Here is a 23,534-nt window from a genome sequence, read left to right as displayed (position 1 = left end):
TCAACAGTATATATATATGGAACTGGATGAAAATATGGTATTTTTCGTTACTGACTAACAGTCCATTGAAAAGTGTTTGGTTGTTAAATTAATAAACGAAATAAGATGAAAAATATAGTACTTTTGGTAATTTACTAACATTTCATTGAAAAGTTTGGAATTCCCTTAGGTTGGGTGGTGTACTCTCACTTTCCTGCCAAATAAGCCTCCATAGCCCTCCTCTCCCATTTCTTAGGTTGCGGTAGGGGGGGGGGGGCAATGGAGATGGCTCCATCCCTTTAACGAGCGATAATGGATTATGCAGGTTGGGCCCACGGATTCCAACCAATCAGATTTTTTAATCTTTGAATTCCTTTGTTTGTATTTTGTTTAATATGGGCTTTAAAGGAGCACTATCTCATAACGTGCAAGTTAATGATAAAGTCTCTTGTTTATGTGGTGCATACATGGTGCTGATGTGACATTATATACCACACCACCCAGCCTTATGGTATGAAGGATTCTTAAATTCAACTAAAATGGGGAATATATTAAAATTAGAATTCCATCATGTGCCAACCAAACATTAAACTTTAAGGGAATTAATTCAGATTCCTTCACAATTCAAATGGATTTTAGGAACCATACGGACCCTCAGGGGCTGTTTGCCAACCTCTACGTTAGTAAGTGCTGAACCATTAAGAGGTCTGATTGGGTAAGAGACTCTTAACAAGTAAGAGACCTAACTTAGCTCGGTCTGACTAGTTGGTAGTAGAGGAGGTTGTGTGTCACATCCCAACCGATGACGGAATACGTCAAGAGGTGGAGATTGTCCATAGCTCATGACACTATTAAAAGTTTTTTTATTTAATCAAACCGAATTCCATAATCATACAAGAATCAGATAATTTGCAAACAAAACATAAATATAAAATATTGTTTAATTTATTTACCCTAGGTCCATAGCATCCTATGTGTAGCATCAAACTTGTAAGAAACTCAAACTACATTTTCTGTAACATATATAAAAATAAAGAGTCAACAAAAAAGTTGGTGGTAAATATAAGTTTAGGGTACATATAATATAATAAATTTGCAAATCACATGTCAATGCTAAGATTCAAGCAAGTACGAATAAACAAATGCAATGATCAAATCTTTGTTGACGAGTATCTTTAACTCACAAGTTAAGCTTAGAATTAAATCGATTTTGAGATCCAAAGTGTAACGTTCCGTAATTTTTCATTGTTTTCCATTCTATTGTAATTCGTATTCTTATTTCAATCCTTTGTAATTCGAGATTTGATCATAACGAAAATCATATATTATATTATTTTTACCTAATTATTCTTGAATAATACGTAAAAAATCACAAATACGCATATTTCAGAACCGAGCCATACATCCAGATTTTATTTGGAATGTTATTTCATAATTTTATTATTATGTTTGCATACATTTAATCCCAACCAACTCATACCACCTTTTAACCTCCAACAAACTGATTTAATACCCCAAATCCATCTTCTAACCTCAAACCAACCCATTTAGTACCCTGCCTAACTTACAACCACCTTCATTTAAACCCCAGCTACTTAACTACTAAAAAAATAACGCTTACCAACATCGGGATCCTACGAGATGTCGAGCCACGCCCGTGCTAACGTATACTCCACGTCTTTTGTCCAAGCTAGATAGTGTCTTCTCGCACACGGAATGTTAGGAACTTTTTTAATGGGAGCGTTTTCTACGTCCAGAGCCCTCAGCTTCGGGCACCGGTTGTGTCTCTGGCACCGTGTCGATCTTGGGCTCACCTTCTTCTTGTGAGCCGCTCACGGTTATGTTCACATTCGATGCAAAACTGTGCGGACCTTGAATGTAATGGGGGCATGTTTAGTAGTTGCGTATATGCCATCATATTCAAGTCCATATCTTAGTAATTGTAGGATGGTAGTGGTTGGGTGGTTTTCGGGCGATATGAATTTGGGTTGCTAGGTCGAGACGGAACACCGAAAGGGGGGGCAGAACGGGTGCATGATATATTTTTATTAGAAAAAGTACGGAAGACGTTTAAAAGAATGAGAGAAAGGTGTATAAAAAGGGGTTGAGGTGGGGTTTTTATAGGTGGAAAAGGGAATTCAAAAAAAAAGATTTTTTTTATTACAATCGTGTAATGGTCGAATCATCAAACAATAAAAAAGTCCGGCATTTTCAAGCCCATGCCCAGGCAAATTTTTCAAAAAAAAACGCCCTAGGGGCGGATGACTCGGTGTGGAGGGGCGTTTTGGGGCCAAAAAAAGGCCCAAATCAAGCCCCATTATGGGTGGTCTAAAAAAGAAACTTTTACAAGTTTCCTATACAACACAGTTGATAAGTTGGTGAACTTAATGGACTTTGCTTGTTACACTTGTGTAACCTCTATGGTTTGACATTATAGGGGTATACCACATATTCCAACAATATTCCACTCATAAACAATCGGATAACCTAGAAATGAGACAATGCGATCACAGGTATCTAGCAAGACATCATTTTTGTCAAAGAAATGTAATGTTTCCCATCTACATAAATCATCATTAACCCTATCTATGGGTGTTCATGGGTTAGTTTGGGTTTCGGCTAAAACCAAACCAAAATTGAAATATCGGCTTGTTTTTTTTAATTGTTTAGCTTCGCTTTTTAGGTTTTTCCGTATGGTTTATGATTGGTTATGGGTCACTTTTTGGTTTTACATATGGGATTGAAATGTTTGGACCCAAAAAAGCTAGGCCAAAGTAATTAGTTTGGGCTTTAAATTTTGGATTTAATTTTGTTAACATGTTAATAAATTTGGGCATGAAGCTTTTGGCCCAAAATTTGGTTTGATTATGTCGATTTTTTCGGATTTGACTAGTTTAATTGGTTTATGCTCACCCTTAGTCCTACCGATACAAGTAGTGATTACTTATCCCTTTATTAGAAAAATACAAATCAACTATGGTATGTGTATCAATTGAACCTTGTAGTACTTGATGCTTTCATGATTTAATGTTTTAACTGAGCGAACATAACGTGATTCCTCAAATCATGTGTTCCTAGTATGGCTAAACAATTATACATTTTAATTGTGAAAAGGGCCAAGAGCACAAGACCTACACTTGATAAAAGGAACACATATTGTCTTAACAATTTATTTCAAACCGTTTCTCACTAAGCAAAAGAATAAACCTTATAATCACTCATCTACAACTCATCGGTCCAACACATGGGTCAAATCTCTCAACCTAACCTACATCATCGGCACAACCACCTACCCCCCAACCATCTTCTATCGGCCCCACAACCCACGTCCAAACAATCGATTCCACGACCTCACCACCCACATCCACTAACACGGCCCAAGCCCATACTTCCACTTCTTACCTGACTCCTTTGGTTGGTGTACCTCAAACCATCTCTACCCATCTCATGATTACCTTGGTCAAAGCCAGGATTTTTTAATTGAAGTACCATGTCGACTTATCTCACACACATACTCATGCCTCTTACTATGCTTTATTCGGCACCAAGGAACCTAAGGGTTTCAAATATGCTATCCAGCATCCATAATAGTTGGATGCTATAAACAAAGAAATGACGGCTCTTTGTAAGAATGACACGTGGATCTTAGTCCCATGTCCAACAAATCACAACGTGGTCCTGTCTAAATAGCTATTTCGAACTAAATATCAGTTAGATGGAACCAATGAATCCATAAGGCCCGTCTAGTGGTACAAAGATTTAGCCAAATACCCGGTCTAGATTACTCGCATACATTCAACTCGGTGGTAAAGGCGTTTCCTATTCAAGTAGTGTTATCCCATGCTGTACTAAAGAATTTGAATTTACATCAACATGATTTTCCTGATCATGTTTGTCCCCTAAATAAAGCCCTGTATGGCCTTAAACGCAACCCACGTGCTTAGTTCCATCGCCTAAGCATGGGTTTGTCTGCAGCTAGGTTGACTCGTCTTTAAACAAGGGACTCGTATTATGTACTTCCTAGTGTATGTTGACGACTTGATTTTAACGGGTAGTCAAGACTTGGTAATGACCACCGTCATTAGTCGTTTACATAAAGAGTTTGCTATCAAAGATCTTGATAAATTGAATTATTTTATTGGGCATGAAGTAATATACACCACTGATGGGCTCTTTCTCACCCAACCCAAATATTCTCAGGATATTCTAGATCGTGAGGGGCTATACTCCAAACACGACACACACCTTTAGATGCTCAACAGTCCTTCAGCTCCGCGGGTGAACGATGTTTTAACCCAACTCACTAGCCCTCTTTGGTAGGTACTTTACAATATTTAAGAATCATTTGGCCGGATATATCCTATGTTGTAAACTAGGTCAGTCAACTATTTTGCAACACCCGACCGAGACTCATTTTCAAACTGCAAATGTATTGTCATGTATATCTAAGGCACCATTGCATTTAGGCTCACATTTCCAAGATCCCCTCAAACATTCCTTCTTGGGGTTCTCTGATACAGATTGGGATCAGTGTATTGAAACTAGATGCTCGACCTATGGTCACTCTATTTTCTTTGGGTGGAAATTTGGTGTCCAGGAGCGCTAAGAAACAACCAATTGTGCCCACTCTCGATGCGAATCAGAGTATCGTGCCATGGCTAGTATAGTTGTAGAAATTGTATGGATTACTCACCTCCTTCGTGAACTTCACTACTATGTGACAACAAGAGTTCATTAATCCTAACTCAAAATCCGTTTGCACATAAGCGTGGCCAAACACATTGATTTGAACTATTACTTCTTGTATTATCTGGGAAGCTTTATACAAAATTTATTCCAACCAATGTTGATCAGTTCTGTTTAAACATAATGGAAAACATGATTAACATACCTGTTACAGCAGACAGGCCAACAGAGAATCCAGTCAGAGATGCAGCCATGGAGTTCGACATACTTGTCAGGATGATCTGGTTCCTCCTTGGGGTGTAAAGTTATGATGGTGATGAACCGAAACAAGGGATGGTTTCGGTTATGGAGAGAGAGTCGATTGTGATGTTATGAGGGTTGTGTAATTCTCTAATTTGTGTAACCCTTAAACTCTCTAATAATCTCCTTATATATACACCCAAGAGGAAACCCAATTATTTAATAAGGGTAATATGGTCCATCAACAATTACCAACTAATTATTAATAGGTTATTAAGATATTTTGATCTATATAATACAAATGATTATAATGGCTACGGGATTAAATATTATAATATTAATATATTTAATCTTACATTCTCCCACTTAGCCGAGTAATCATTTATCATGAGTATTAGATGAGCCTGGCCAGGAGTTAACACTCATTTTAGCTTTAAACCAAGAACTATAGCAGAGAAATACAGCCGTTGAATCATCATTCGACTCAGGACCCCCATTAATCGTACTATAGCCTCAATTTAAAACCTAATAGTTATGATCAAAATATGCATAAGCCCTTTAGCATCTAATTTGTATTTATATTTGTCTATATGTCATTACACCGGCAGAACATATGTTAGAGACATACAAAATCAAACTGAGGAAATTTTATTAATTAAAACATAAACTAGTACAATATGCCATTAAATAAGGTCTTTAGTAAGTCCCATATTCGATACATGTTCTTCGAAAACTTTAGGTGGGAGACCTTTAGTCATTGGATCCGCAAGCATATCTTTAGTACTAATATACTCAATACAAAGATTATTTTCCTCAACTCATTCACGTACGAACAAATATTTTGTATCGAGATATAAACCAGCTCCAGTCGAACTCTTACTGTTCGAGAAACTAACGGCAGCTGAGTTATCACAGTAAAGCTTCAATGGTCTAGAAATGGAATTAACGATTTTGAGTCCAGTGATCAGATTTCTAAGCAACATTCCATGACAGGTTGCGTTGTAAACAGCAATGTATTCTGCCATCATTGTGGAAGTTGTAGTTAACTGTTGTTTATGACTCTTCTATGAGATAGGTCCGCCTGCTAACATAAAGCTTAGCCCGAAGTGGATTTCTTGTCATCTTTGCATTTGGCAAAGTCAGAATCAGAATAACCTACCACTTCTAAATGATCACTTCTTCTATAAGTCAGTTTATAGTCTTTCGTCCCTTACAGATATCTAAGGACCTTCTTAGCTGCTTTCCAGTGATCTAGGCCAGGATTAGTCTGATAACGGCCTAGCATTCCAGCAATATAAGCGATATCTGGGCGAGTACAGACTTGTGCATACATCACGCTCCCGACTACTGACGCGTAAGGTATTTGGCTCATTTGCTCCTTTTCAACCTCTGTTGTCGGACACTGGAATGAACCGAAAACATCTCCCTTAACTACTGGAGCGACTGAGGGTTTGCACTGTTGCATGTTATAACGTGTAAGGACACGATCTATGTAAGTCTTCTGAGACAATCCTAAGATCCCTTTGTGTCTATCTCGGTGAATTTCGATGCCAATGACGTAAGAAGCATCTCCGAGATCCTTCATGTCGAAGTTATGCGAGAGTAACCGCTTCGACTCATGCAACATGTCTAAACTATTACTTACCAATAGAATATCATCCACGTAAAGGACAAGTATAGTAAAATTACTCCCACTCATCTTGAGGTAGATGCATTGATCCACTTGATTCTTCATAAAACCTTGTCTCTTCATGACTTCATCAAACTTGAGGTACCATTGACGTGATGCTTGTTTTAACCCGTAAATGGATTTCTTCAACTTACAGACTAGATGCTCCTGACCTTCAGGTTTAAAGCCTACAGGTTGTTTCATGTAAACATCTTCGTCTAAGTCTCCGTTAAGGAAAGCAGTTTTGACGTCCATCTGATGCAGCTCCAAACCAAAATGAGTTACTAGGGCCATGACGATCCTTAATGAATCTTTACGAGAGACAGGTGAAAACGTCTCTTGATAATCAATTCCCTCTTTCTGAGTGTAGCCCTTTGCAACCAATCTCGCTTTATAGCGTTCAACGTTCCCATTCGGATCCAGTTTCGTTTTGAACACCCATTTACAACCTACAGGTTTAACACCGTTGGGTAATTCTACCAAATCCCAAACGTAATTTTTCTTCATGGATTCAAGCTCATCAATCATTGCTTTGTTCCATTCAGAAGACTGATCACTGCTAATGGTTTCATTATAAGAGATAGGATCATTGAGCTTTCCAGCATCCATTTCAGTCAGGTAGGTAACATAATCATCCCAATTAGTAGGCCTTCTTTGCCTAGATGACCTCTTGAGTTGATTATCGGGTTCAACGTTGTCTTGGTTTTGAGCGTTTGATGTGCCTTCGTTATGAGGTATAATGGGTTCTGATTGTGGAGATGGAGTTTGTGCAGTGGCTTCAGGTGCAGTTGTTGCATGGGGTACAAGAGGAGTAAACGGAGTAATGGTAAGCGACGAGTCTCCCCCCCCCCCCGCGTCTTGTACTTCTTGCAATTCTTCGTAAGGGTTGGTACTGCTCCCACTGATCTTGAAATCCTCCAGGAACGCAACACGCTTGGTTTCAACAATACGGGTGACATGGGAAGGACAATAGAAACGATGACCCTTTGAATGTTCAGGATACCCGATAAAGAAACAGGTAACTGTTTTAGGGTCAAGTTTCCTTAGGAAAGGATTATAGAGTTTTGCTTCAGCAATGCAGCCCCATACTTTCATATATTTTAGACTCGATTTCCTTCCTGTCCAAAGTTCATAAGGAGTTTTAGGGACAGACTTAGAAAGAACTCTATTGAGTATATGAACAGCTTCTTTTAACGCTTCAGTCTAGAGGAATAATGGTAAATTAGTGTTGGCTAACATATTGCGCACCATGTTCATAAGGGTACGATTTCTTCGTTCAGCTATACCATTCTGCTGAGGTGTACCAGGCATGGTGTATTGGTTCACAATCCCCTGGCCTTTACAAAACTCATAAAATGGACCAGGAGCTTGACCCACATCAGTATGTCTTCCATAATATTCACCGCCTCTATCTGATCTCACAACTTTAATATGACGATCTAATTGCTTTTCAACTTCAGCTTTATAATCTTTAAAAGTTGTAAGAGATTCAGATTTTTCCTTAATAAGATACAAGTACATGTAACGAGAATAATCATCAATGAAAGTGATAAATGATGTATGTCCTGTGATGCCAGCGATTTGATAGGGACCACTAATGTCAGTGTGAATGAGTTCTAATAAATTGGAGCTCCTAGTGGCACATTTCTTATTTGCTGATGTCATTTTGCCTTTAAGACATTTGCACATGTTCCAAAATCAGTGAAATCGAGAGGAGGTAAGACTTCATCCTTTACGAGACGATTTAATCGTCCTCTAGTGATGTGGCCTAAACGTTGATGCCACAACATGGATAAAGTCTCTAAGTCTCGAATCTGTTTCATCTTTGTGAGTGATTCACTAATATCATATGACAACAAAGATTTGGAAAAATTATCATCTAGTTCTAATCTATAGAGACCACCATCCAAAATGCTAGTACCATAAACAACGGAATCATAGAGAATAGAGAGTTTGCGATGACCATGAGAAATGACAAAACCGTCCATGTCTAACTTTGGTCCTGATACAAGGTTCCGAGTTACCTCAGGAACATATAAGGTATCATAAAGTTTAATACATAAACCAGTTTTCAAAAATAATTGTAATGTTCCTATGGCCTTCACTTCTAATTCCCGATCATCCCCAACTTTAAGTGTTCTTTGGTTTCTTCCCAGCTTCCGGATTGAAAGGAATCCCTGAGTAGAGTTAGTTACATGAACCATAGAACCAGAATCAAACCACCAAGAATTAGCAGGAACATTTAAATTAAAGGACTCAAGTATCATGAAAATCGTTACCTTTCTTAGCCAGCCACTCCTTGAAGTCAGGGCATTCCTTTTGCTTATGTCCTGTTTTCTTACAGAACTTGCAATAGGGTTTGCCTAAGGAGCTCTTAGAGCTGGAAGGTGCACTTGTATTAGGATTTGGCTTTTGGACTTTGGAAGCATCCTTTCTTTGATAATTGTGCTTCCTCTTCTTAGATTTGGAGGTGGTGAAGTTAGCAACATCAGTAGTGCGATCCATCTTCATACGCTCTTCCTCCTGTACGCACATAGCAACCAGCTCACTCATCGTCCATTTGTCCTTCTGAGTGTTGTAATTAATCTCGAATGCTTCATAGGACGAAGGAAGCAAAGTGATGATGAAGTGAACAAGAAAACCATCACTGATTTCCATCTTTAGCCCTTTCAGCTTATTGGCCATGTCATGCATCATCATGATGTGTTCGCGAATGCCGCTCCTCCCATCATACTTAGTCGTCACCAGCTTGAGGATAAGAGTGCTAGCGTGTGCTTTTGATGTTCCTTTGAATTGAGCCTGCACAGAAGCCAGGTAGGTTTTAGCATCCTCAGAATCAGGAATAACGCCTCTAATTGCATTGTGAATGGACTGCTTCATGAACATGAGAGACATGCGGTTACACCTAGTCCATTTTTCATGAACTATCTGCTCAGTAGCAGTACTTTGAATAGTAAGATCCGCTGGCTTATTCTCTCTAAGAGCATAATCGAAGTCTAGCAATCCTAGTGTAAGCATGAGGGTATCCTTCCATTCAGCAAAGTTATCACCAGTCAAAGGTGGAATCTCGCAGTTGGGTGCTGATAGTGGAAATAAGATCAGAAAGTTATGATACTAAGAAAGAAGTCCTAATGTGATATAAGGGCATGTTATACTAAGGCAGACATAAATAATAACCATTTTAATTATGAAGCTGTGATATTGTCTATTACTAACATCAAAATAATAGACTTAGTAAAATTCTACTTAAACGAAGACAAGTCAGCTTTGGCCAGAAGTGTAATCATTTAATTATGTGTGCAAAGTAATCGTGACAAATCAGCTTTGGCCAGAAATGAGACAATCACTTTAGTTATGCACTAGTCAAGCATGCTAAACATAAATGAATTTGTTGGTGCAGTTGTCTGTCGACTACATCTTAGTTCGAGTCTTAGGTTAGGGCTGATTGTACAGTGAACGTAAATAAAGAAACACATGAGTTAGATAGGTCCGCTTATATGTCAACATAGTAGGTCCGCTTATGTGTCATCCTTATAAATCCGCTTATATGTCAACATAGTAGGTCCGCTTATATGGTCATGTCCATATAAGCGAACCATCAAGCCTATAAATAGGCACACATAAGCGGAACTAGTTAGCAGTTGTGTGGTGTAACGGCGAAGCCCTGCCAGTTTGTCTCTAGAGCTTGTAAATTGTTAGCAGATTAATAAAAGAGACGTTAAAGTGTGAAATCAAGCTAAACAAAGACTGAATCAATGAATTCCGCCTCTGATTCAGTCTGAGCACTCTTCTGATCGACTCGTCAGGTCGTTTAACGATCCTACATGTGGTATCAGAGCTCAGGAGGAAGAGTTCTTACCGTTTAGTTCGTTTTCGTGCAAAAATCCTGATTTCTACACCTTCTTTCAGCAGTTCAGGGAGTTTTACCGGTCAGAATTGGGTCAAAATTGCACAGATTGCGTGTTATTGGACAATGATAAACCCTCGAAAATTTTAGACTGAAATATGGACTAAAAATGGGTGAAATCATCTTCGAACTTAGGTCCGCTTATTCGGACATTTGGTAGATCCGCTTCAAAGACAAGCTCAAGTCCGCTTATTTGATCATTCAAGTCCGCTTATTCGGACATCTTTTTAGAAGGTTCGCTCCAAATTGAATCACGGGTCCGCTCCAAAGACACTTTATTTGTAGGTTCGCTCAAGAGGTTCGCTTTTAGGAACTTGATTGTTGAAGGTCCGCTCAATAGATCCGCTTTTAAGGACATATTGTGTATAGGTCCGCTTCAGTGAACAACAAACAGATTCGCTCTTGTGATCATCCAGTGGTTCGCTTATCTGTACTTAGTTGGTCCGCTTATTTGAATACAAGTTGGTTCGCTCTTGTGGACTTGACTAATCTCGCTTTTGTGAACCTGATTAGTTTTGCTTATTTGGACGTTACCCGTTTCACTTTTGTGAACAACAAAGACTTGTCGGGATTATTAGAAAAATAACAATGATGTTTGATAACCAGGAAAACAATGATCTGAAAAGGTTAAATGATTGGTATCGAGGATATTTCAGTAGTTCTTATCAGAAATTGCCCAAAGAGGTTTGGAGTAAACATTTCGAATGTTTTCTGAGTAAGAAAGATGAAAAATTGGATGATTTAGAAAAGCGTTTTGATCGTTTGATTGACTATTTGAAAGAAAATCAAATAGTAATGTCAGAAGCTGAGATGGTATCAAAGTTTGCTAATGGATTACCGGTTGAATGGGATGATTGTTTGAAAAAACTGAGAAAAGATTCAAGTTTTTCAAAATTATCTTTGAATAAATTCATTAGTAAACTTAAAAATCACGATTATGAACTTTATCAAAAGAAGAGAGATGTGTTGGATAAAATAAAAATGAATTTGGATGATTTGAATTTAGATGTGATAATTGAAATAAACAAAAGAATAAATGTTTGTTGGGCAGCAAAAAGAAATTTGAAATATAATATGAAAAGAGGTTGTTATACTGATGATATTGGAAATCCTCTTGATTTTGTTACAATCTTTGGTGCAGGTACATATAAGATAGAGAAAGAACAAGATCCAAAGAATGAAGAATCTGTGAAGAATGAAACAGTGTGCTCAAAATGTGATAACTTTAAGACTGACAATGACAAACTCGTGAAAGATGCGGAAAGTTTGATATCAGAGGTCAAGAAGTTGAAAGAAGAAAAGCAAACTGATGAAAACCAGATTCTGAATTTACAGGGAAAGTGTGATAAGTTGAAATCCGAGAATGTTAAACTGTTAAATGACTTAAACAGTTTAATATCATAAAACAAGTTTTTGAAAGAAAAAGAAAAAGATTGTCACACCCCAATAATTCCACGTATTACCGGTGGGCCCGGTGGGGAGTATTGTGACGTAGTTGATATCATCATTGTCAACATACACAAATATATAGCACAGCGGAAGGCTGGGTAAATAAACTATTACAAACCATACTGTCTGTCGATGTTCGAACACAAGAATAATACAGACTGGAATGTAATAAGATCCACAGGCGGATCATAAAGTACAAAGAAACAAAAACTACAGACTCCGGGTATCTTTGGGATTTGCAAGATCCTCTACAACACCCTATAGCTCCAGCTTATTTCGATAAGTACCTGTCAATTCAATCTTTAGGAAAATACGTCAGTATACACTGGTAAATACAATTTAACTGACTCGTTTTGAAAACATTTGAGAAAAATTGGTTTAGATGCATAAGGCACAATCCTTTATAACTTGGGACAATCTTATCAAAATCTTCTATACAGTTTTACATGCTTGTCATACATGTGGGGCCGGTTTATAAGCTGGACATGATTAATCGACTCACCACTTATAAAACCCACAGAGGAGTTATCCCCAACTTGTGGGTAAATTAATATTTAGCATTTGCATCTGTCGGGTGCATGCCTGCACCCCGTGCATAGGTCGTGGCCATTAATAACTTAAATGAGCCAAGGATATCCAGGACACGGTCGTTAACCCCCAAATGTTTATGTTATCAAACAATACAGATTAAAACGGGTTATGCGGATTTATTAAATCACAATCCGACATAATAATCCCATACCCAACCAAGCGGTATTAATATACCGTATCCCAAGCCCGTATAGGGAAAATAAGTTAAAAGTATTTACCTTATGTAGCAGTAAATTCCTAAGTTTCTTGAAAAGGCACTTTTTACCGGAAGCTATAAATCTGTATGGAAGGTTTAATTTATCTATTAGGATGCTAACGGGTCGTTATATAGTCAAGGATTAGACCGGCTAGCTAGAAGGAAACCTTACGGTTCTAAACGCTAGATTAAGCGGAGACCGGGATAGAATGTGATTTAGACCCGACAAGCTTGGATACTTGTATAATATGGGTAAACTAAATACATTCTGGAAAATGAGGATTTAATGATAAGGTTTAGCCTGTTTCGACTATTTTACGTAAACTAGTCACGTAACCGATCCGAACGCATAAATGCGTAACGCTTAACCAAATGAATTATATACAGATCTTAATTATAATTATGCTCAAAGTTTATTAATATATCAGCAATATATTAACATTTATGCTCAAAAAGCAATTTAAACCAAAATAAGTCCCATAAGGGCATTTTGGTAATTTTACATAGACTTGAAAAGGTTAAAATAGACCTCTGAGTTTTAAAACTTTAGTTTACTGTATTATTATGTAAAATAGTTTAAAACATCAGTAGGTTATGAGTTTTATATGATAAATATAGTTTTGACCCATACTAGGTGCTTAAAATGCTATGCGATTTAAAGGGCTATTATAGTAAAAAATAGGAAATCTGAGATTTTTATCAGTTTATAAGGTTCAAAATATTATATTTGTTAAATAAAATCAGTAGCAAAAAGTTTGGTATTAGAATGATATGTAAAACTCATTTTATGTTAGAGAAAGGGTAAAACCGACCATAACCGAAATTAGGCTATAATCTCATGTTATGCTCAGCCTAAAAATAAATAAAAATCTTCAAAAATCCCAAAATATTATTTAACATCAGTAGGTAACAAGTTTGGTGACAAAAATCGGGTTTAGATAGGTCTTATGCTAATTACGCCTTTTAATTACTAAAAAGTCTCTTAATTACGCTATTGAACATAACTCCTAATCTCGACCTCAAACTGATGTCAAATTTTCGGGACATGTCTAAATATCAGTAGCAAAGCTTTTAGTTCATTCATATTGCTAAAAATCTCGGTTTTATGTAAAAAGGGCGTTTTAGGCACTATTGAGCATAATTACGATGAAGAGCATATATAACAAACGATTAGGCGCCATGCAATATAACTCCAGAGGGTTATACTACAATGTAATGCGGTCCTAATGGAAGCTTAAAATATGGAAGAATTAATCTTGAATGGGTCAGAACTGAAAGTCATAGCAAAAGTCAAGCTTTTGCGACTTTCGGTTATAAACTGACCTTACTTAGACTATTAATTGTCGGATTAGGACTGATAAAACATGTTTATATAATAGTTACCAAGTCATTAGAATGTTAAAATATAATTTAGAACCCTTGGTTTATTAATTTTAATTAAATTTGGAATTTCAGTCCAGTTTGACTTTTTGTCAAACTACTTTGACCCGACAATTAATTGGTCAAACGAGATAATTAGGAGACACCCTTTCAGGGGTTAATCACCTATACTAATGTGGTCTCACAACCACTTTCAATTTGATCAGTGGTTAAGCCACATGTAATTAAAACGAAAGTCAAACTAATTATACATTAAGTTTGACTTTTAAGTAATTAAACTAATTAAACAACTTAAAGGAGTAATTAGAAGCTTACTAATGGTCCTAGCAAATCTTTTCTACACTTCAAGTCCACTTGTTACTGCTGAGAGCTCCAGAGCAAGTCCCACAAGTGAAGTGTTTGTAAATGTGGTATGAGAGTTCAACCCAATGGTCCTATTTATACTTGATCATTCGCTCTTGGATCAATCCCAGCTGTTATGGAAGGCCCTAGGATCACCCCAGGTGTCCTAGTGGTTTATTTTTACCGTCCAATAATCCATGGTATTGGAATTTACATGTTTAAGTCGGTTTAACAGCTTAACTCACACCTGTCCAATATTTCTGCTCAGCGACGCCCTTACGGACCGTAAAGGAATTCTCTTGCGGTCCGTAACCATTGCTTACGGATCGTATGTCTAAACATTTACGGTCCGTAACCGAACCTGGTTCGCATCGCCAAGATACGTCTTTGCGGACCGTAAGCCTAGGGCTATAAGGTCCGTAATCGATGACCAGAGGACACAAATTTTATAACTTTTATACACTTCACCATGCATTTCTATTGCCCGAATCTTGACCCATAATTCAGTACAATAGTCCATATGACTAGTTCTGAATGCCCAATAATAATGCCATGCAATTGTGTTTCCTTGTATTTAAAGAAGTTGTCCAAACATGAAGGTTTGTCGGCTTCATATGAACTTCAAATTCTTGAATTGAATTATGAACTATTATTAGCAGCTGAGGTTTAACCTCCCTAATAGCCATTTATCAATGTGTCAATCAGAAGTTTAAGATTGGCAGGTTGACATCTTAAGTCCTTTCGAGAGCATAGCTTCTCAGTTTGTTAGTTTTAGTCCCTTAAACTCAATCTTCTACATCACCGGAGTTTAGGACACGTGTCTATGAATAATTGGACATGTTTTTATGTGGTGTTACAAAGATTTTGAAAGTAAAAAGAAATAGTCAGAAAATGAAGATTTCTGGATAAAACTGGAGAACAAAAATCTGAAATCTAATAAGACAAAATTTCAAGAACAGATAAAACTTTTGGAAAGTGAAAAGTCTATTCTTGAAAACCTGAAGAATGAGAATGAAAAATCAATCAAGTCTCATCTTGAAAGGATATCTCAGCTTGAAAATGAAGCTGAAAATTCAAGAAACAAGATTGATGAATTTGAAAAGAAATTGATAGGTTTTGTGATGAGAAATCTGATGATGAAAATGAAAAATCAATCAAGTCTCATCTTGAAAGGATATCTAACAAATTTTGACAAAGTCAAAATTGAAGATTGTGATGAGAAATTTGATGATGAAAATGAAAAAATTGAAAAACAAAAATTGTTTTTGAAATTAAAAGAAAAATTTCAGAAAACTGTTCTACAATCGACTGAAAAGGGAGAATGCTCTAAGCAAAAACCTTTGAAGAAGAAAGTGGAACAGAAACAAAAAGATAAAAATTTAAAAAATGTACAAAAAGAAAATAACAGCTCATCAGATCGATCATCCAATCAAAATCAAAAATTACACAAAGTAAAAAATGATAATTCAAAAATTGTTGGTAATAAGTGGTGCAGGTCGGACCACAGTGCTCAAAAGTCAAATTCAGCAATCAAGAGGAAAAAGGAGTATCACCAAGCCAAACAATGCTTTGATCTGAGTATTTGGGCTGAAAATGATGATTGGTACGATAACAGGGTGTGTTACCGATGCGGTTATCAAGGACACATTGCTTTTAACTGCCAGAGTTTGAGTTTTGAGATGAGAAGATGCTATAACTGTCAAATTAAAGGTCACATTGCCAAAGATTGCCCAAGGAGATCGAATGAAAGATTGAGGGCTAAGTCTCAGAAATTGGCAAAGATTCCAGTCAAAGTCAAGCCCCATGAACAGAAGGTTCTAAAACCTAAAGTTCAAGATCAGACAAGTCAAGAAAAGAAAGTTAAACTTTCACAGGGGCAGAAAGACAGACTGAGGAAAAAGAGGAAGAAGGCAAGAGAGTATCTCGAGAAGATATTGTCCTCGGGTTCATCCTTTGAAAAGAATAAGAGTTCTGATGAATCGACTTTCTCGAGTGAAAAGTCAAGCAAGATGAATTCATCAGATACAAATCTGAGGACAAAAGAGAGAAGAAAGAAAGAGAAAAGGGTCGGCGATGAATCTGACATGTTGAAGTCAGACAAGCCACCTTCGGGCAATGAATCTGACAAATCAAAGTCAGACAAACAATGTGTAGGCAATGATTCTAGTTTGTCCAAACCAGAGGTGCCTAGTGTTGAGGTAAATAAAGAGAATTCAGGTTTAACAATGGATGATGCAAACTTTCCACCATTGTTGAACAAGAATTCGAAATCACCCAAGAATCGTCAGGCTTGGGTGAATCTGTTTAAATAAAAAACCTGACTTGCCGGAGTTCCCTGGTTGGTAAGCGTGGAACATGAATCGGCACATTTCTTGAGAAATTTCACTTTGGTGATTTTTCGACTTACATGTGATAAATCAGGGACATTATGATCCGTCAATTTTATGACTTGATTCCTCTTAAATGTTAGTAAACCGTGACTCAATCAAATATAAAAACAAAATTAGTTTAGAGATTTCATCTGAAAAATAAATAAGCTATAAAAGTTATCGAAAGGTTAAGAGGGCCCGCGTGTAAATGGATTAATGGAATGTAAAGATTTCACCTCTTCAGAGCCATTGATTCCTTATAGGTTGCTATCATTCCCTATTAAAAAAAGATCACAAATAGAAAGCAATTTGGCAGAACACAGACTCGAACTACAGCCCTCACGTTATATGACTAGCACTCTTCCACTAAGCTACAAGGTTAGATGTTTATCAATGCAATGTAATGAATATTAGTAATCTCCAGACAATCAAACTATAACTAAAATTAAAAAAAAAAATAAAAAATTACGGGCCACTTAAGGTTTTTGGCCCTAAGCCGATGCCCATCCGGCACATGCTCAAATCCGGCCCTGTACATCATTCAAGTTTAAAAAAGGTAATTAAGCATATATATGTATCAAAAAACTAAGGTCGGCAACATCTTTGAGTTCAAGTATAATGTATCGAGACAAATTTATATCATATACCCTTTGCTCTCACATACTTGCGAACAGTACCCTTTTTTTTTTTCTCACATAATTAGATCAAGCCAAACATAAAATCAAAGTCGTAATTTACGTGATACATCATTCAAGTTTAAAAAAAGTAATTAAGCATATATATGTATCAAAAAACTAAGGCCGGCAACATCTTTGAGTTCAAGTATAATATATTGAAACAAATTTATATCACATATTTTAATTAAAGGCCGACAGCATCTTTGAGTTCAAGTATATATATCGAGACAAGTTTATATTTCACATATTTTAATTAAGGATTTTCCAACCATCTCACAAATGTACACATACTAATATTATGAGAAGATGATATGTTTATGATTATTGCTAGAAACTTCAAATATACAAAGAAAAAAAATATATATTTAATTTGGAAAATAAGACCAAACAACTAATAGGATATTGTTTAAATTTTCATTTAATTATAACACAAATTCTCATAGATCCTTAACAAGATGACTCATTTTTTGTCGTGCTCTACACATTGCCTCCAACGGCTCATCTTTAGGCATGGTTAGACCTTTTCCTTCCGACAAATCCACCAACTCTTCACCAACCCTTTCCCATTCAAAGCATTGGATCAAAGACGCCAAAGCTAAACCGACAACTCGGTTTGCAAGACCTGACCCGGGACATTGTCGACGACCCATTCCGAACGGAATAAAACGATACCCCTCATTTCCTCCTGTCTCAAACCTCTCTGGCTTAAAACTTAACGGATCATTCCAAACAATTGGATCCCTATGGATTGCCCATGCATTCACGAACACCATTGTGCCACGGGTCACATGAAACCCTCCAATGATGCAATCTTGTGACGACTCGTGTGGCACCAATAATGGCGCTGAAGGGAATAGTCTTAGTGTTTCACTGATGATGCATTGGATGTACGGAAGATTGGTAAGATCCGTCTCTTGAACCAAACGTTCTTGTCCGATATAATTATCAAGCTCTGCTCTAGCTCTCTCTAATACATTAGGATGATTCAGTAGAAGCGCCATAGCCCACTCTATTGTCACTGATGAAGTGTCGGTTCCCGCTTGTAGTAATGTCTACATAAAAAAAGGTTCATTAGGAGAACAAATGGCGGTTTTTTAAAATTTAAATACTTTTATTTTAACAAAATGTTGTCTATTTGGCTATTTGCCAAAGATGTTTAGATCAACTACTAGAAACGCTTACGAAATCTAACTTGAAACCACCTAGCAGTAAAAAAAACTAAGAGACAGCTACAAACATACCGAGATATTGCCTTTGATTATATTGTCAGTGTAGTAATCAGGCTGCGATTCCTGCAAAGTAAGCAAAGCATCGATAAATGTCTTGTCGTTTCCTTTTTCGGATGAAGAGCTACTCCGTTTAGCTCGAATTTCTTCGATCAGATTCTGCGAAAAGCTATCAGTTTTATCTTGCAGTTTTTTTAACCTCTTCTCGAAACCTTGAAAATCAATCCATCTTAGAAATGGAAAGAAATCTCCAGGATTTGGTGTCCCAATGATTTCAAAAACATCCCTCATCACATCCTTAAATTTAGCAGCCTCCTCATTGTCCTCCATGCCTGTCCCATAGAACTGTTTATCAGCAACTACTTTCATGACAACGTTGAACGATAAAGCTTGAATTCTTGACCTCATCTCTACTTTTGCAAAATCTTGAAAACAATCTTTATAAAGATTCTTGATTAATGATCTAACTTCATCTTCTCGGACACCCAAGTAAGATTTAAGTCGGGCTGTTGAGAAAAGTTCAAGGGTCATAACGCGACGAAGGTCTCTCCAGAGTTGACCATACGGTGCAACACCAACTGTGGAGTGGTCATAGTCTAAATACTTGCCGGTTACAAGAAGTGGTCTATTGGCTAAAACGATGTCGTTTTTGGTGAAGCATTCTTCGGCTGCTGATGGTGAGGATATTATGAGCACTGGGCGAAAGCCAAACCGTAGAGCCATTACAGGACCATACTTGGAAGAAAGATTTTGTAACACTCTATGAATATGTCCATTCATCAGGTGAAGATGACCAATTATTGGGATAGAAGGTGGACTTGGTGGTAGATTTTTTCCGTTTTGATGTTTAAGGAATTTGAAAAGATAAATGAAAGAAGCCAATAATAAAATAGAAATGAAGAAAATATGAGTTTCAGCCATGATATTGGTGTGTGTCGCTTGGGTGTTCTTACATTGTAAATATATATGCATCCCAACAGGATAGCGTGATGATAAACTGACGTAGTCCTCAACAAGTGTGATGATTTTATCGTAGTTAAAAAAAAAAACATTCTATATGTATGGTTATATAGATATGTATCTTGATAATTTAATATGGCCCTCACTATTTGCATACCTTGGAAGGCTATCTGCACACTTAGTGTTTACATACGCTGTGTATTGGTCAATACACAGCGTATAGGGTTACCTCAATACGCTGCGTATAGGCCTCTACGCAGCGTATGTAAGGAGCAGGTACACGACCAGACAGTCAAACCTAGTACCATGTCAAATCAGTCTGACATAGGATGCGTATTGATCAATACGCAGCGTATAGAGGTAACCTTATACGCTGCGTATTTGTCAATACGCAGCGTATGGGGTCAGACTGATTTGACACTAATACGATGTTGTCTAGGCACGTGAATAAAGTAATACGGGGAGTAGAGAGCTATACGCTGCGTATTTAAGTAAATTTGAAATTCTATTTATCCATGCATCTCTGTTCACTTCGAGCTCATCTCCTCTGCTTTCTTTTTCATCTTCTTCTTCAGTAAACAATTTACACACCAAACCAAAATCATTTGTTCTGTTTTTTGTTCAATCTTGTTAAAATGTCATCATTTTGGAATGATAATTATTTCGGTAATCGCTATTCTAACGACACATGGGGAACAAATGCCGCCAATGAGGAGGAGGAGGTTGTGTCTGGAGTCCCTGTTGATCAAAAAACACAGTTGCCAGACTTGAACAAGACTCCCACTCCACCTGTTGATGAACCAAATTACCCGACGCAACAAGTGTATCCGGATTACGGATACGGGTATGAATCTCCGTACGTGTAACAAAGTGGATACGGTGCTGAGAATGCACCTGTTGATTAACCATACGTGCAACAAGCGGATTACAGTAGATACGGATACGGGTATGAATCTCCGTACGTGCAACAAGCGGATTACAGTGGATACGGGGGTGAAGGTGGATACGGTGGATACGGGGTAGAAGATGGATACGGTGGATACGGGGTGAAGGTGGATAGAGTGGATACGATAGATATGGGGGTAAAGGTGGATACGGAAACTACGGTGGATACGAAGAATATGGTAGATATGGTTATGAGCCCCGTAACACACCACTTTATAAACCATCTACCCCTGGCAATCCGTTTCAAATAAATGAGGTATCACATTATTTTTGTTGTTAAAAATATTATTATTATCATTATTATTATTATTATTGTTATTATTATTATTATTGTTAAAAATATTATAATTATAATTATTATTATTATTGTTATTATTGTTAGAAATATTATAATTATAATTGTTGTTGTTGTCATTATTATTATACTTATAATTATTATTATTATTATTGTTATTATTATTATTATTATTATTATTATTATTATTATGATTATTGTTGTTGTTGTTGTTATTATTATTATTATTATTGTTAAAAATATTATAATTATAATTATTATTGTTATTGTTATTGTTAAAACTATTATAATTATAATTATTATTATTATTGTTATTATTGTTAAAAATATTATTATTATTGTTATTATTATTATTAATATTATTATTATTTTTATTATTGTTATTATTATTATTATTATTGTTGTTATTATTATTATTATTTATTATTGTTAAAAATATTATTATTATAATTATTATTATTATTGTTAAAATATTATTATTATTATTATTATTATTATTATTATTGTTATTATTATTATTGTTGTTGTTTTTATTGTTAAAAATATTATTATTATTATTATTATTATTATTATTATTGTTATTGTTGTTGTTGTTGTTATTATAATTATTATTATTCTTATTATTATTATTATTATTATTGTTATTATTGTTAAAAATATTATTATTATTATTATTATTATTATTATTGTTAAAAATATTATAATTATTATAATTATTGTTATTATTATTATTGTTATTATTATTGTTAAAAATATTATTATTATAATAATTATTATTATTGTTATTGTTGTTGTTGTTGTTGTTGTTGTTGTTGTTGTTGTTATTGTTGTTATTATTATTAACGTAACTTTTTTTAGCGTTTCATGTCTCTAACTGATTTGAAGAATTGGGTACAAGAAACGGGAAAGGAGTATGGTTACGTAATTGTTACCCGCCAATCGAAAAATATTGGTGGTACTACTGGGATGGTATTGCTTGTGGACAGTAGTGGTGAGCACCGTAGTAAAGCAACAGTTAGGAAAGCTGGTAGCAAAAAAATCGGTTGCCAATTTTCATTACTCGCCATCCGGGACGTGACGAATGACACGTGAGAGTTAAAAGTGGACAACGCGAACCATAACCACGAACCTACGACGAGTCTGTTGGGCCACGTTTTTGTGCAAAGATTTACTGAAGCTGAATACAAGCTAGTGGAGCAGCTAATTGCTCAAAACATGGAGCCACGTATCATATTTCAAACCCTAAGAAAGCAGTTCCTTGACAGCCTGCATGTTCAGAAAGACGTGCAAAATGCGGTACAAAAATTAGAGCGACACTAATGGATGGAAAGACTCCTATGCAGGCACTGGAAAGCCTGTTGCATGACCACCGATTCATTTACGACACCCGACAGGAACCCAAAACAGTTGTCGTAACAGAGATTTTCTTTGTTCATCCTTATTAAATCACTATGTGGCGTGCATTCCCGCACGTGATGTTGATCGACACGACCTACAAAACAAACCTCTACAACATGCCATTTGTCCAGGTTGTGGGTATGACGTCGACTGGGAAGTCTTTTTGTACGCGCCTTACGGACGACGTCGACTAAATAATAATTTAAGTCGACGTCGAACCGTAAGGCGCGTAGGTCCCTAACGAGCATCGAAACTAAGTTCATCGTTTTATATTTTAATGACGAACTTATTTTGACGCTCGTTAGGGACCTACGCGACTTACGGTTCGACATTGACTAAATAATAAAAAAATATAATTTAAACAGAAAACTGTTTTTTTTAAACAGTGTTTTTTTAAACAGAATTTTTTTTAACATAATTTCTTTTTAAAAAGTTTTTTTTAAACAGAATTTTTTTTTAATTATTTAGTCGAAGTCGAACCGTAAGGCGCGTAGTTCGCAAACGAGCGTCGAAATAAGATCGTCGTTAAAATATATATTTTAACGACGATCTTATTTCGACGCCCGTTTAAACGCCCTTTACGGCTGCAAACTGCAGCGATTTCGCTGCCGTTTGCGGCTGCGTTTGCAGCCGTAAACGGGTGTTTAAACGGCTGCAAACGCAGCCACAAACGGCTGCCAAATCGCTGCCGTTTGGGGCTGCGTTTGCAGCCGTATAAACGCCGGTTTACGGCTGCAAACACAGCCCCAAACGGCTGCGAAATAGGGGCGTTTCTCTTGTATTTTTTTATTATTTAGTCGAAGTCGAGCCGTAAGGCGCGTAGGTCCCTAACAAGCGTCGAAACTAAGATCGTCGTTAAAATATAAAACTTCGATCTTAGTTTCGACGCTCGTTAGGGACCTACACGCCTTACGGTTCGACTTCGACTAAATAATAAAAAAAATTTAACGAGGAACTTAGTTTCGACGCTCGTTAGGATCGTACGCGCCTTACGAGCGTCGAAACTAAGATCGTCGTTAAATTATATTTTTTTTATTATTTAGTCCACGTCGAACCGTAAGTCGCGTAGGTCCCTAACGAGCGTCGAAACTAAGATCGTCGTTAACGACGATCTTAGTTTCGATGCTCGTTAGGGACCTACGCAACGACGATCTTAGTTTCGATGCTCGTAAGGGAACTACGCGACTTATGGTTCGACGTGGACTAAATAATAAAAAAAATATAA

General features: G+C 36.6%; 1 protein-coding gene across 1 annotated transcript; it reads right to left on the bottom strand.

The window, feature by feature from the left end:
• Positions 1 to 17,826: 17,826 nt before the first annotated feature.
• LOC110915320 (cytochrome P450 81Q32) lies at positions 17,827 to 19,632 on the bottom strand. Its single transcript, XM_022160000.2, has 2 exons — positions 18,727 to 19,632; positions 17,827 to 18,537 (listed from the first exon to the last, which is right to left on the bottom strand). The coding sequence occupies exons 1-2, from the start codon at positions 19,630 to 19,632 to the stop codon at positions 17,923 to 17,925; spliced, it is 1,521 nt and encodes a 506-aa protein (XP_022015692.1). The 3' UTR covers positions 17,827 to 17,922.
• Between the last annotated feature and the right edge of the window lie 3,902 nt (positions 19,633 to 23,534).

This window comes from Helianthus annuus, chromosome 2, assembly GCF_002127325.2.
Source record: "Helianthus annuus cultivar XRQ/B chromosome 2, HanXRQr2.0-SUNRISE, whole genome shotgun sequence".
Taxonomy (NCBI): Eukaryota; Viridiplantae; Streptophyta; class Magnoliopsida; order Asterales; family Asteraceae; genus Helianthus; species Helianthus annuus.
This window is presented reverse-complemented; position numbering and strand designations above follow the sequence as displayed.